General features: G+C 43.8%; 1 protein-coding gene across 7 annotated transcripts in view; it reads left to right on the top strand.

Moving 5' to 3' along the window:
- The window catches only part of LOC131677871 (microtubule-associated protein tau), an 82,418-nt gene that overhangs the window by 46,101 nt on the left and 21,751 nt on the right, over positions 1-14,566 (top strand). For 4 of the 7 annotated variants that reach the window (XR_009303446.1, XR_009303445.1, XM_058957951.1 and 1 more), the window contains exons 2-7: positions 635-809; positions 1,142-2,636; positions 2,857-2,900; positions 13,227-13,392; positions 13,448-13,653; positions 14,081-14,266. Coding sequence is in view for 5 of the 7 variants with exons in the window: in XM_058957951.1 (XP_058813934.1) it covers positions 807-809; positions 1,142-2,636; positions 2,857-2,900; positions 13,227-13,392; positions 13,448-13,653; positions 14,081-14,266 (2,100 nt within the window). In the remaining 2 variants the exon portion in view is untranslated. The remainder of the gene's footprint in view (positions 1-634; positions 810-1,141; positions 2,637-2,856; positions 2,901-13,226; positions 13,393-13,447; positions 13,654-14,080; positions 14,267-14,566) is intronic. The other 3 variants (XM_058957954.1, XM_058957953.1, XM_058957952.1) reach the window with 2 other exon arrangements.

Below are 14,566 nucleotides of genomic sequence, written 5' to 3'. Positions count from 1 at the left end.
ATTTCAGAGTGGTTTCGCTGGAGAGCCCTTTTCGGTATCTCGGTTGCACAGGAATAAGCAACTATTCAAATTATGTATCCCCCAACTTTCAATAACAAGTTCAAAAGTTTTCTCTAAATTGTGTAACCTGTTAATAGAGCGGTATTCTATGGATTTAGCCATCCCAGTATTCTTGGGAATAGGAATTGTTTCATTTCAAACTCTCGGCCTGGCATATTTCACTATATCCGTAGTTTAGTAGTGTAACCAATTCAGTTAGACGTGGTTGTAAGTCACTAATACCTCAAAATAATTAACTAGAAATAATTGCCATACATTTGTAATAAACTTAGCTAGTAGGTTCTAAACACACAGTTAGTTAATCGTAGTAAGATACCAATGATTACATAAAAGGTCAATTATCAAATCACAAATACGACTACATCCAAAAAAAATTATCACTAGTTTGCTCTTTTTCTGATTCTATATAATCAAGGTTTCAATTGTACATATAAACAACCCATAGTGTTCCAGTGTAAATAGAATATGGTAAACTTGCTTCTCTAGTTAATTTGTTTGTACTGTGATGCTAAACGCATTCTGTCCTAGTAGAACAAAACTTTATCGTATCAATAAAAGTGTGTCTTTCCCGCAGGCAGTTGTTACCAAGAAAAGAAATTGTCTTCACAGCATAACTATAGGGAGCGTGTCATCTGACTTCCAGTTCGTGCAAAGAAAATTAGCGGAAAGGCGTGTCTTGGAAGACGATGGTCTATTCGCATTGATTTTTTTACGTTGAGAAGATTGTTTATTTGTATGTTGGAAAAATGGTAAGCATGGAATTGTGGGACATACTTTCCTGATGAGGAAAATGGTAGCTCTAGCAACATTCTTACCGATTGAAGTAGTAAATGTTTCACAGATAGCAAGAAATGATTATTGGTTCGCGTGTCGAAAACTAATACATCACAATTTTTTTCGAGGTTATTTTTTGATGTTTTATATGTGATGAACTGCAATGATATCATGGTATGCTTTTTGATTGATTGTTGAATTCATAAGAAATCTCACGTGAAACAGGACTATCGAAATGATTCGTTATAAAATAGTCCAACAATCATAATTTACGGAGTACTACATTTGTTATTTTTTGCTTGTTTAGGAACAATCTCCTTTACCATCAAAGCTAAGCTTTGTCGAGGATAAAATTAGACCTCCGCCGTTAGCAGCAGTGCAACCATCCTTGCTCATTAGCCCAGTATCTGTTAAACCTGGAGGAGTGCCACAGACCCAACACATTCCCGTTAGACCTTCAGTTACGCCAAGACAACTATTTATAGGTAAATCTCCTCAGTATCCCACGATTTCTCCAGTTTCCTACCAACCTGGAGCGAAGCAAATAATGAATCAAAATGGAGCTGGACAACGACCACCAATCCCTTCAATGTCACCGCCGAACATGCGCCCAATGGCACCACCGATGAACCGTCAAGGTGCACCTTTAGGTGCACGACCAACTGGGCCAATGGGATCACCAGTACCCGGCACTCAATTCCCAAGTTCCCCTAATGTTAGACCCCAAATGCAGACCTCCCAACCAATCCAACCTGGTATGCACAGACCACCGATGATGCAGAGTAATATGCGCCAGGCGACACCTCAACAGGTTAGACTTCCGGGAATGATACCTCAGAACATGAGACCGCCTATTTCGCCTCAAAACTCTGCCACCGGTGGTAACCAATTCATTAGATCTGGGGTACAACCCGTTCGACATCCTGGTGCTCCCCCTCCTCAAATGGCAAATATGAATACCCAACAAATACGACCATCCCCAATTCCTCAGCAAGTTATCAATAACAGACCTCCTTCGATGCCGTTCAAATCAGCAATACAAAATAACAATTTTGGAGATCCACACGGTTTAGAGCGAAGCTCACCTGAAAGTATGAGTCGAATTCAATCGGATATTGTTTTGGGAAAAGCCGAAAGTCCTAGAAGCAGTTACTTATCAACTGACGACGATGACGACGTTGTTATTGGAAAAATCACTCCATTACCCTCGTCAAGATCGCCAGAAGGACAGACCAGTCCAACAGTAAAAAATCCCACTTCAATTCCATTGCACAGAACTGATAGTCAGGCATCCATACCATCAAGACCACCTTCAGCATTAGGCAACCTAAATAGGACGCCCGATGTGATTCTTAGAAACCCGCATCCCCCTACACAAGTGTTACAATCAAATGAAATAGTTTATAAGGAAAAGCACGCAATCTCTCCAGACAAACCGCTGGACGGTTTTAGTCCCATCGTGAGAGGAAAAACTCCATCGCCCGAACAGATGAAGTCAGATCATATTGACTATCTGCAGTCAATCAATCGCTCGCCGATCACTAATTTGGCACGGACGACCTCGCCTTCTGAAGCGCTTGCTTCGACGGAGAAAACAAAGCAGTCAATTCAGAGCACACCTAGCATCGAACGAGTTACCTTTGTTTTACCAGAAGAAACAAACGACAGTAAGAACTCAGAACCTATGAGGAAAACGCCAATACCGCCGAGTGTTTTTAAAAAGACAGTCACCGAAACGCGTGGTCGAAGTCCTCTTAAGAATCATCTTTCTACTGACCGGAAACACTCACCCGGTGATAATAGTAAGAATAAAGTTAATTTTTATGGATATTCACAAGGCTCGAATAGTAGACGTCGTAATTTCTTTAAAAAAAAACAATGATAATGAGGTTACGAGGCTTGTTATTCGTGTACGCAAATATTTGCGAAGCAATTTAATTTTCAAATTAGCACTGTTCTCCTTCTTATGCATTCCTTATGACAATCGGTTATGATCGTTGATTTGATTGTTTTCAATTACAGAAGGCGACAATGACAGTGGAGTGGACGAATCGACACAAGAAAAGGTGAGTGTTGAATTATGTTTGTTTCCTTTTTAAATTGATTAAAGACTCGAACCGAAATCAATTCGTCAGGTTCGAGACTCTATGGATACTATCTACACTTAGAGTATCTTTCAGTATGTTCGCCAAATTTGATTCGAACTATGATTTATTTTTACAAATATATCTTAAGTTGTCTGATATCAAATTGTTAATCAGGTTGGGGACTCTACTTTTCGAATTTCAAGGTCTCGTTTTGACACTTTTTGCCCAAAGGGGTTTAAAGCGACATTCCAGAATGTTTGCTGGTATGGAGGCCCATGGTGATTAGTGCAATTTAACAACACAAGAAAACGTAAATAATCACTTTGTGTAGAGGTTTAAAACAGTTTAATCTAATTAATATGGTGTTATTGATATATGGAATTATACACTCAGGTTTTTTACGCGGGGGATACAGGCCGCGTAAATGAAAATCGCGTAAATTTCAAAATCCGCGTAAATGAAAACCGCGTAAATTCAAAAATCCGCGTGAATGAAAACCGCGTAAATTTCAAAATCCGCGTAAATGAAAACCGCGTAAATTCAAAAATCCGCGTAAAAATACCGCGCTAAAAACGCGTAAAAACCTGAGTGTACTAATAAGAAAAGTTCGATAGTACTGTATGCATATTTTTTATAACACATAAAATTTTGAACAATTCTTGGCATTAAAAATTATCTCAGCACTCAAAAATTAGCATAGAATGTGATTGTCAGGCAGATTCAGCAATATGTTTGGTTTTGTTCGTCTTTTGTGTACCGCACAGTGTGGGGCCTTCAAACAAAATTGGGCAAAACCTATAATGTTGCATAGTTTGGCTAAAAAACACAAGTTAGGTTAATTTTGAGATGCTGAGCTCATTTTTCATAGTAAAAGTTAGAAAAATAGAGTCCATACTACGTTGTCGAATTTTTTTTATGATTATGAATATCCTATTTTGATGATATATAAAAATGTAGAACACTACCTTAAATACATTGTATAAAGTGTTTGTTTATATTAGATTTTTGCATACGTTTCTAAATCAGTAACAAAAACTCTAAATCTAAATTAGTAACACAAAATTGAAATCTCTTTCAACTCATTGGAGCAGTAAGGCACAGAACGAGACTTTGACATTCGAAAAGTAGAATTAATGCTCCATAGATTGTATAATATTTGACTGTTCCGAACTGTTTCGTCCGATTGTACAGAATACCTTAGTGGAAAAATTATTTTTGATTAGACCACAAAATCAGATATATTCAAACAAAAAAGTTTGTTCGAAACAAGCTTAGCGAATATGTAACAATAGAAAAGTAAGTTCATTCATTTCCCTACAAAATTAAACTGTATTGTGCTAAAATCGGACAAAAATCCAAAGAGCAACATGCATTTGAGGTGAACTTAGAAATTGTGGTTTCGGAAATGAAAATCAATAAAACGTCCTGACATAGTTTCGTGTAAACTGCTGTTAACATCGTGATCTTAATTTTTTTTAATATAATGCCTAAATGCCGGGGAAAAATAATTCCATAGAAGTCATAGTACCTTTTGATTTACAAAAACTTCTCCGTGGGATTCGTCTTGGTCAAAGTGGATAATATTAAACTTGCTGAAGTTTTAGTCTATTTCTGAAGTAATATTTCGTGTATTGTAAATGCGTCATATTTTGAGTAATTATTAAAAGTATTAAAAAATAAATTTGCGGGTTAATACTTCTACAATTCCACTTCAGAACAGTGTTGAAATCCGTGATCTTGTTCGACGATCGCTGCAAGGAGAGGACATTTCGCAGTCATACTGATTCAAAAATGCAAAAACTAAAGAGAGAAAAGTTATCAAAAACTTAAATAAGGAAATCAAACATGTTGAAAGATGTAAGTATGAAGTCTCCGATGTTAGAGAATTTCGTCAACCCAGCGCAAGCTTGAACCTCTGACTGAACAGTTGAGATAATTGTGATTTTAAGTGCCGCAGGTAGTTCGGGGAAGCTTTCTGCTTCGCCTTTGTTGCAGCGCTTCCTGAATCTGTTATATTTGGTAGTCGCTTAAGCGAAATCTATAGTTTCTATAGGTACAGTAAGAGATGTCCTCTTGTGGGAATCGTCAGAGGTGCACTCTTCATGACCATGAGCCCAGAAAGCATAAGCGTTTACCATGGTTTGTGATGTAGTTCTCTTTAGCATTTATTCAAATCAATGCACGGAGAATTATTCAGTTTCTCCCTGCGCTGTTTGTACGCAGGACATGCGGAGAGCTCACAGTAGGGACACTTTTCAGACTCATGATTCTTTCTGCAGTTGCCACATCAAGCTTTTTTGTAATAATGGGTGACTATGCGGCGCAATTACTTGTATTTAGTGCAATTCCATGATCCGCGAGCTCGAATCGGTGACTGAACACTTTGAAATGATAACCAAAGTTATTCAAATTCCCTTTAAATGAAATTAGTTGTGCTCCAAACGGATCAAAATTGAAAGAATCACATGTTTTTGAAATGAAGATAGATAATGTGATTTCAGAAATGAAAATCAGTGATGCTTGGCTGTATGAGAGTATTGTGATTTTGGCATGTCTGCGGTTTCGTTTCCTACAGACTTCCGAGCAGGTGTAAATTGCATATACCTGTGCCTGGAAAACTATAGATCCGTATAGAATGATATTGTACTTTGAGGTAGTATGGAACCCCCTACTTTCCATATCGGACGATCCACTATGTGCATCTCATATGAAATGTCGAAGTTTGGTTTAGCCTCCAATTTATGTTGAACTGTGTTTAGTTTAGTTTGAGTTCCTTTATTATATTCAGGTGATCATTTAAACCCACATCAAATAGTGGTTTACCCTTTAACACTCCCAGAGAGCCAACTCCACTAGCGAATGACGGATCTCAATAGTAGCATGTCTGTAATAATATACGTACATGGAACTATTGAGAACCAGAGCTACAGGTCCCAAGCCCTGGTAAAGGAGGATGGTTGTGATGATCGGGGCCGCGGTCACCACGTAAAGCAAGATAGGTCTAACCCCAATTCCAAGGCGTGAAGCGACCCGTGCTGAGGGATGAGTGATCGAGGGGGTGAAAAAGATGCTCGATCGTTAACGGAGCCTGTGGGGTACCTGGACAACCCCCACAGTAAGCGTCCCTTACCACGCTAATGCGGAGCTCTGGCGTGGCGGACATTTATTCTCGCGCTACTCATAGGATGGATAACAAAAACAAAAACTATAGTAAACAAACGGAGGTGCCAAACCCCTTCGCTAGAGGTGGTTTGGCGAGGTCTCCCCCCGTGGGGAGAGTAGTGGAGCGACGAGTGCTGCATCTGATAGCACCAGTGACCCCCCAGTAGTGGTAGGAAATAGCCCTACCAACGCACTGGACGAGACACTATCCGCGATGCGCAAAGTGATGGAGCAGCTCGATTCAATAATCGAGTTCACTAGCGCAAAGCAAAACATAAGCAAGGAGTTAAAACAGAGTCTCCTGGAGCTCCGGAAAACTGTTCGTGTCGCAAGACAGAAGCAGCAGGCTTATGCCAAGAGGGTGGAATGTCGGAAGAAGTCCAACAGAGAAACCCAGACAGTGGCCTCCAAGAGGGAGGGAAGAGAGAAGGTCGATACAGCCACTCAGACGGTGGCCTTCACCTTCTATGGAGCAGCCACGTCGCTCGAAGCGGCAGCCGAGTTCCCCTCGACGGGAAAAGGCAAGGGCAAGGGCAATCGTAAGACGGCGTCAAACGCGAAGCGCCCTAGGAAGTCGCCAGGAGAGGGTACAAAAACCGACACCACACGGCGTGCAACCGTTAAGGCCAAACGCCGTCTGGCCGAGGTAAGCGAGGGCGAGAGTGACCTCGCTGAGCAGAGCGTTGGTACCAGCAACCCGGCCCGACCGGGACAGGGGGCGTTAACCCCTGGACGCTGGTTACCAAGAAGAAGCCGGCACCGACACCGGAGGTACCGCGGCCCGCGAAGAAGGCCAAGGACAGAGGTGAGGCCTTGTGGTTAAAAACCGACAAGGACAAATACGCCGATGTCCTAAAGTCGATGAAGGCGGCCGAAAGCCTTTCGGCCCTTGGGCAAGATGTGCGTAGCGTGAGACGCACCAACACGGGAGAAATGCTTCTGGTGCTGAAGCGAGGCGCACAATCTAGTGCGGTATACAAGGCCTTGGCCCAAGAGGTCCTTGGTGAAGGCGCCCAAGTCAGGTCGCTAGGGGCGGAAATGACTCTCCAGTGAAAGCATCTGGAAGAGTTCACGACCGCAGAATATGTCGTCGCAGCCGTTAAGGAACAATGCGACGTCACAATCGAGCGGGCCTCTGTCCGATTTAGAGATGGACCCTCTGGCACCCAAGTAGCCTAACTCAGGCTACTGAAGGCGGATGCCAAAAAGGTAACCGAGAAAGGGAAGCTGAGATCGGCTGGTCGGTATGCCCTATTAGCATACCCCAGCCGCCTTCAGTGGATAGGTGCTATCGGTGCCTTAAGTCCAGCCACAAAGCCTACGAGTGCAAGGACATAGACAGGAGCAAACTATGTCGTCGCTGCGGCGAGGAGGGGCATAAGGAGCGGGGTTGCACTAAGGCGTACAAGTGCACCGCTAAGAAGCAAGCCCATAAACATGCTATGGGCGGACCTTCGTGTCCCTTCGGTGAGGCAAATAAGAAGAATCCGTGAACGTCACACAGCTAAATCTTAACCATTGTGCAGCAGCCCAACAGCTGCTGTGGCAGTCGGTCTCGGAGTCGAGGACAGATGTCGCCCTCTTATCAGACCCGTACCGCATCCCTGCCGGCAACGGCAATTGGGTGTCGGACGGGTCTGGAATGGTGGCAATCTGTACAACGGGACGGTTCCCGGTTCAAGAGGTAATACACTCCTCCGCCGAGGGTGTGGCGATTGCTAAGATCAAGGGGGTGTTCTATTGCAGCTGCTACGCCCCACCAAGGTGACCAATAGAACAGTTCAACCAGATGATCGACAGGCTCTCGTCGGACCTAGTGGGCCGGAAACCGGTAGTCATAGCGGGAGACTTTAACGCTTGGGCAGTGGAGTGGGGCAGCCGCTGTACAAATAGCAGGGGTCAAGCGCTAATGGAGGCGTTTGCGAAACTCGATACTGTGCTAGCTAATAATGGCTCCGCTAGTACATTCCGTAGAAACGGAGTGGAGGCGTGGATTGGCGTAACATTTGCCAGCCCGAGTCTGGCTCCAGGCATGGAATGGAGGGTAGACGAAGGCTACACCCATAGCGATCATTTGGCAATCCGCTTTAGGATCAACTATGGTGTGCAGCATCCGAGGGCGGGAGATCCCTGTCAGGTACGCGGGTGGAAGTCCAATCACTTCGACAGCGAAGCTTTCACCGCGGCCCTGGGACTGGAGGCCAACACCGACAGTCTAAGCGGGGATGCGCTGGTAGCTGTTCTATCACGCGCGTGCGACGCCACTATGCCGAGAAAAATACTGCCAAGAAACGGCAGATGCCCGGTATACTGGTGGAGTGCCGAGATTGCAGCTCTACGGTCAGCCTGCCTCAGAGCTAGACGTAGGATGCAAAGAGCTCGCACCGAGGATGCAAGAGAGAACCGCCGTGAAGGGTTTCGAGCTGCGAAATTGGCCCTTAACAAGGCCATTAAAAGCAGCAAGAGAGCGTGTTTCGACAACCTGTGTGAGAGTGCCAACGCGAATCCGTGGGGTGACGCCTACAGGATTGTGATGGCCAAGACCAAAGGGGGCTCCTCACCCCCAGAACGGTCTCCGGATCGGTTGGCAACGATTATCGAAGTACTCTTCCCGTCTCGAGCCACAAGCCCCTGGCTACCTGCACTACGAGACAGTGCGGGCACGGCCGAAATGGTGGCTCCAGTGACGAATGAAGAACTACTCGCAGTGGCTAAATCCCTAGCAATGAACAAAGCTCCAGAGCCGGATGGAGTTCCAAACAACGCTCTCAAGGCAGCGATCATAGCGAACCCGAACATGTTCAGGCTAGCTATGCAGAGATGCCTTGACGAGTGCCGTTTCCCCGATAGATGGAAAAGGCAGAAATTGGTGCTGTTGCTGAAGCCCGGGTAGCCGCTAGGCGACCCATCGGCGTACAGACCAATCTGTCTGATCGACACGACTGGCAAACTGCTTGAGAGGATCATCCTCAACAGGCTAACCCAGTACGCGGAAGGTACGGACGGTCTGTCAAGCAACCAGTTTGGCTTTCGGAAGGGTAAGTCCACAGTGGACGCTCTCAACTCAGTGATAAATACTGCCGAGATAGCGATCCAACGGAAAAGGCGAGGTATTCGATACTGTGCGTTAGTGACACTTGACGTGAAGAACGCATTCAACAGTGCAAGCTGGGATGCCATCGCGCTCTCGTTACACCGGCTTAGCCTACCGGTGGGTCTGTACCGGATCTTGGAAAGTTACTTCCAGAACCGCGTACTGCTATACGAGACCGATGCCGGTCAGAAAAGGGTTCCGATTACCGCCAGAGTCCCGCAGGGCTCGATCCTAGGCCCGGTGCTATGGAAGCGCGAGAGGCCTGGAGCTCGCTCATCATAAGACGGAGGTAGTTATCGTCAACAACCGCAAGTCGGCACAACATGCAGTTATTCATGTGGGAGAAGTCGCGATCACTTCACAGCAAAGTCTGAAGTCTCTCGGAGTCATTATAGACGACAAGCTGACCTTCGGCAGCCATGTCGACTATACATGCAAGAGAGCGTCGACTGCTGTTGCGGCTCTATCGAGAATGATGTCCAACAGCTCAAAGGTGTGCGCCAGTAGACGTAGGTTACTGGCAGGCGTTGCCGTATCTATCCTCAGGTACGGCGGCCCGTCATGGTCAAGAGCACTGAGGGTAACCAGTTACCTACAGAAACTGGAGAGCACCTACCGCGTGATGTGCCTCAGAGTGATATCTGCCTACCGCACGGTATCACACGATGCATCCTGCGTGATAGCGAGCATGATGCCAGTCGGGCTGGCATGAGGAGTGCTTTGAGCTACGTGGAAATAGGGGAGCCCGCGAGCGCACCAGGGTGACCTCGGTCGCCAGATGGCAGCGTGAGTGGGACAACTCCTCGGTAGGTGGACCCACCGGCTGATACCTAGCATATCGAGCTGGGTGGGAAGACCCCATGGGGAAGTTCACTTCCACCTGACACAATTCCTGTCAGGCCATGGCTGTTTCCGACAGTACCTCCACAGGTTCGGGCACGCGGAGGTCCCAGTCTGCCCGGACTGCCCAGGTGTAGACGAAACTGCCGAACACATACTGTTCGTATGTCATCGGTTCGACGTCGAAAGAAGAGCAATGCTTGACGTCTGTGGCTGGGACACAACCCCTGATACCCTTATTCAGCGGATGTGTCAATCGGTGGAGAAGTGGAACGCAGTCTCGGCTGCTACCATCCAGATTGCCAGTAGGCTACAGGTAATCTGGCGAACCGAGCAACAGACGACGGGCACGGCTAACTAGTGATTGGTTAGCTGGAGCGAAAAAGGCCAAGCGCAAAAAAGTGAATGGTCTGTTCATGCCGAGGCAGGTTTGGCGCAGCGACTGGCAACCGCGTAAGGGGTAAACGCAGCCACCCCGAAGCGAGATAGAAGAGTGAGTGTATAGGCGTATAAGTGGATTGACTCATGCCAAGACGGGAGGGTCGTAGCGTAGTATGTTGGAACTTAGCTATCGATGCCTCATGGCGTGGCAGAGGAGTGAAAGGGTGAGCATCCAAGTCAGTCTCACACGGCATGTTAAGGGTGAGCACAAAAGTCAGCCTCACATGAGTGAATGAGTACATCTAGTACAGCCATCCCCCCAGAAGTAATACCGAGAGGTAGTTCCTGGGAGGAATGTTGGCGGAGCCCAATGGAGTTTAGTCGGTATTAATGGCAGCGTCACCATTCGAGCCCGACACGCCCCCAGTGCACCCCCTGTGGTAGATTGGACCCTACCAATAGCACGTGTACTGGGTTAGGACGTAAAGGTCTTCTCCATTGTAAAAAAAGAGAGCCAAGTCTCGCCTCTCCTATAATATGCTTGTGCAATGAAGGTAGATGAAACATGGCTTCCATTGCTGTATTGGGTTTTGTATTCATATTACCTGTGATAGAGAGGCAGGCTAACCTCTGAACTTTAGTTAGTATAGTTTGGACGGTCTTTTGTTTAAATTTTGATCACAATGGAGGAATAGGTTAATCGTTTTCTGGCAATAGTCGTGTGAGACCCCAAGTTTTCCCGAAGAGTTTACTGCACGCCCACAGTGCTGTAGTTGCTTTATTAACACCTATGTGTTTCGCTGGGCCTGCGTAGTTAATTGTAGTTCCACTAAGAGTTGGGGAACCAATTTCGATTTTTTCTATTGGAAAACGGAACCATTGGAACCAGATCATGGTGATGTTTAGGGCTAATTGAATCTAATAGCTCTGTAGCTATTCATGTTTTCCCTTTGGACAATATCATATGTTTGGACAATACCATATCTTAATGATCTGACTAAAATGGTTTTCGGGATTGTTGTATATACAACAATCCCGAAAACCATTTTAGTCAGATCATTAAGAAGATCGTCTACTATTAGCGGCCAGAGCAAGGGTGGACAGCCTCTATCGGCTGTTATAGTTGCTTTCGTGTCCCGCAATGTGGCTGTGATCTCTCGACTCTTGAGCGTTGCAAGAATCCAGTCCCCTATCGATTTTTCCACTCCCAACTTTTTCCTGGTGAATTGGCTTGTAGGACGAATTATCAAAAGCCCCCTCGATATCAAGAAAAACGCAAAATGCTATTTCCTTGAAATCGAAGGTTTTCACAATAAGTGTCACTGAAGTATGCAGGACTATTTTCGTGGATTTGCCCTTTTGATATGACAACTGGTACTTGTTTAACGGAGCTTTCAATAAGTGCTCCGTTCGAATATATTGGTCCAGTAGTTTTTCCATCAATTATAAAAGTGTTGATGCCAAACTGATAGTAAAAGCCTTGGGTAGTGTCAAGTTTTTTTTACCTGTTTGGAACAAATATTACACTAACTTCTCTCCAGCTTTTTGGTAAGCACCCAAGAATAACACAATTGGGTCTTGCGGAGCGCTTCTTTTTTGCCAAACATGGAGTTTTAGCTTGCATGTACGGATTTTTCTTAGTCGTAAAATCGAACAGTCTTTCATATGTATATACTATTACAGAACATTTATAAGTAAATATGAGTTAGTTGCAATTAAAATTGCTTAGGCGTTGGTATAGTTCAACAACTATTGGGTCATCTTACTTGTAGGGAACTGTAAAATAAAAAAAATAAATACTTGATATCTCCGCCGTACGTGAACGTTTGTCGACAATGTGTGGTAATGTTTAAAAGATATTTTTATAAGTTTTCTAATGATCAACATAAAGCATGGTATAATTATTTTGTCTGAAAGCTATATGCTCAAAATAAGTATCTTTTTAACAATTTCATCCATATCTCAGAAACTAAAATCCATAACCCAAAACAAATAAATACCGAAAAATTATCATATTAGAGCTTTCGTTAGAGACTAGGTTCGTAAGGATCCGTCCAGCCATTGCTAAAATAATTACGTAACATTAGTGCACATAATACAGATATAAATGCTTGAGCGCATCTTATACATTTCTTTTGTAAGAAATGTTTAAAAACGATGAATTTCATAAAAATTTCGGAATTTACGCCACTGTCTTACCTACGTAGACCCACATCAATGACAAGCGTCAACTGTTTCGGACCTTCTAAATTATCTACGAGGTACATGGACGGCTTCAGCCAAACGTGTGTTGAAATAATGGTTCAGAAATATGCGCATTAAATCAGTGACCGTAACTTCAACTAAGTTCGAGTTGTTTCCCAGTTTATCCTGTCTCGGTTCTTCTAAGCAAATGAAGAGTTATTGACGAGCAATCGATCGAACAATGATTCGCTCCATTACACATCCCGATAGTAATCAACAATCGGTAAGACTCTGGAAACAGTGATCTTAGAATCTGTCTTTAGTCTGTTTCTGGCCTCCGAAAACTAAAATTGCTTTGCTACTCAAGTCAGTACTAAACAAAATTGCGCATTTTGGCTTCATCATGATCGAGGTTGAATCATGGTCTTAAGTTATTGAGTTATCGAATTTGAGATTGGAGACGTAGTGTACTTTTCACTAGAAAAGCAATTAGTACTTAACTGTTCAATGATTAGAAGAAGTATTTCGAAGAAAAGCAATAATAAAGTGAAATTTTTTCTCAAAAAATCGTTCAAGGTGTTTACCACGGTACCGGAGTTTTATGATAAGTAGTGAAATAATGCATTTTATTTTATTCTCAATAGGAGCGGAATGGTCCAGGCTCTCCTGCTTCACCATTAAAGTCACCCAGCAAGATTCCATCATTGCGACGGCCGGATAGTATAACTCCCCAGACACGTTCCAGAAGCACCTCAAAGCAACGATTAACAGCGAAGACTCCAGAAACCCCAACCGAGCCCCTCATTAAAAGTAATTTTGATTAATTTTAAATTTGTTGGAATGTTCTGATTGTTTTTGTTTGCAGAAGTACCAATGAACAAAATTCAGGTTGGTGCAACTCCGTCGCCAAATTTAAAGGTGGTCAAATCCAAGATCGGATCGCTGCAAAACGCGACGCACAAACCAGGTGGCGGACACGTGAAAATAGAAACGAAAAAAATAGACATCAAAGCTGCGCCGAGAATTGAAGCGAAAAATGACGCTTACGTTCCGAAGGGCGGCGACAAGAAGGTAAGAATCGAAAGCAGTCCTTTATATGCTAGGGTGGATATAATATCATTAGTAGTTATTAGCAGACCTGTTTTAAAGCATAATATATTGCAAGTTGTGCAATATAGTAGTTAGCAGTTTTGAATATAGATTAAAACGCTTCCGGATATCATGGAAGCTTCTGGACTATTGGTTTATCTTTCTTATAATACCTTGGCATATAATTTCAACTATTCAGTTGTTGTTTGGGATTAAATTCACCACACTATATAGAATTCGTAAAAACAAGTCGACAGCTTACTACATGAACAACACTAGTGTTGATTGGAAAAGTTTGAAATTACGGTGTGGCATCAAAGGGGAGAAGTTTGTTTTGAATGTTTCAATCTTTGGTTTGAGTTTAGTTTTCCAACAGATACTAACGGCAATTTTGTTGCATTTGGCACAGATTATCACAAACAAACTGCAGTGGAATGCCCGGTCCAAAATTGGCTCATTGGAGAATACCAGCCACAAGCCGGGTGGAGGAGATAAAAAAATCGAAACGCTGAAGACAGATTTCAAGGACCGCGCCAAGTCTAAGGTGGGCTCGAAGGACAATATGAGCTACCAACCCGGCGGGGGTGATGTGAAGGTAATGAAAAGACGCACTCAATATCGCTCATTCACTCTAATGGCACGCCGGGAAAATCGGTGGAGTCTCGTGTATTAGAGTAAATCTTTCTTTGTTGGACCAATAACAGTAACCATTAACTTGTTTAGATAGTTTCTCAGGGGCATGTAGTACAAACGTTCCATTTTGAAGATTTATTAAAAAAATGTATATATTTTACTAATATGTATGAAGCAGATCGCTGTCAAGATTGGTGAAGTTTAGTGTTGGTATGATTTTCAATTGATAACGGAATGTTTAGTGTTACAATGCATATGTCAT

This window comes from Topomyia yanbarensis, chromosome 1 (assembly GCF_030247195.1).
Source record: "Topomyia yanbarensis strain Yona2022 chromosome 1, ASM3024719v1, whole genome shotgun sequence".
Lineage (NCBI taxonomy): Eukaryota > Metazoa > Arthropoda > Insecta > Diptera > Culicidae > Topomyia > Topomyia yanbarensis.
Note: the sequence above shows the minus strand (reverse complement) of the source record. Positions and strands in the feature narration are given on the sequence as shown.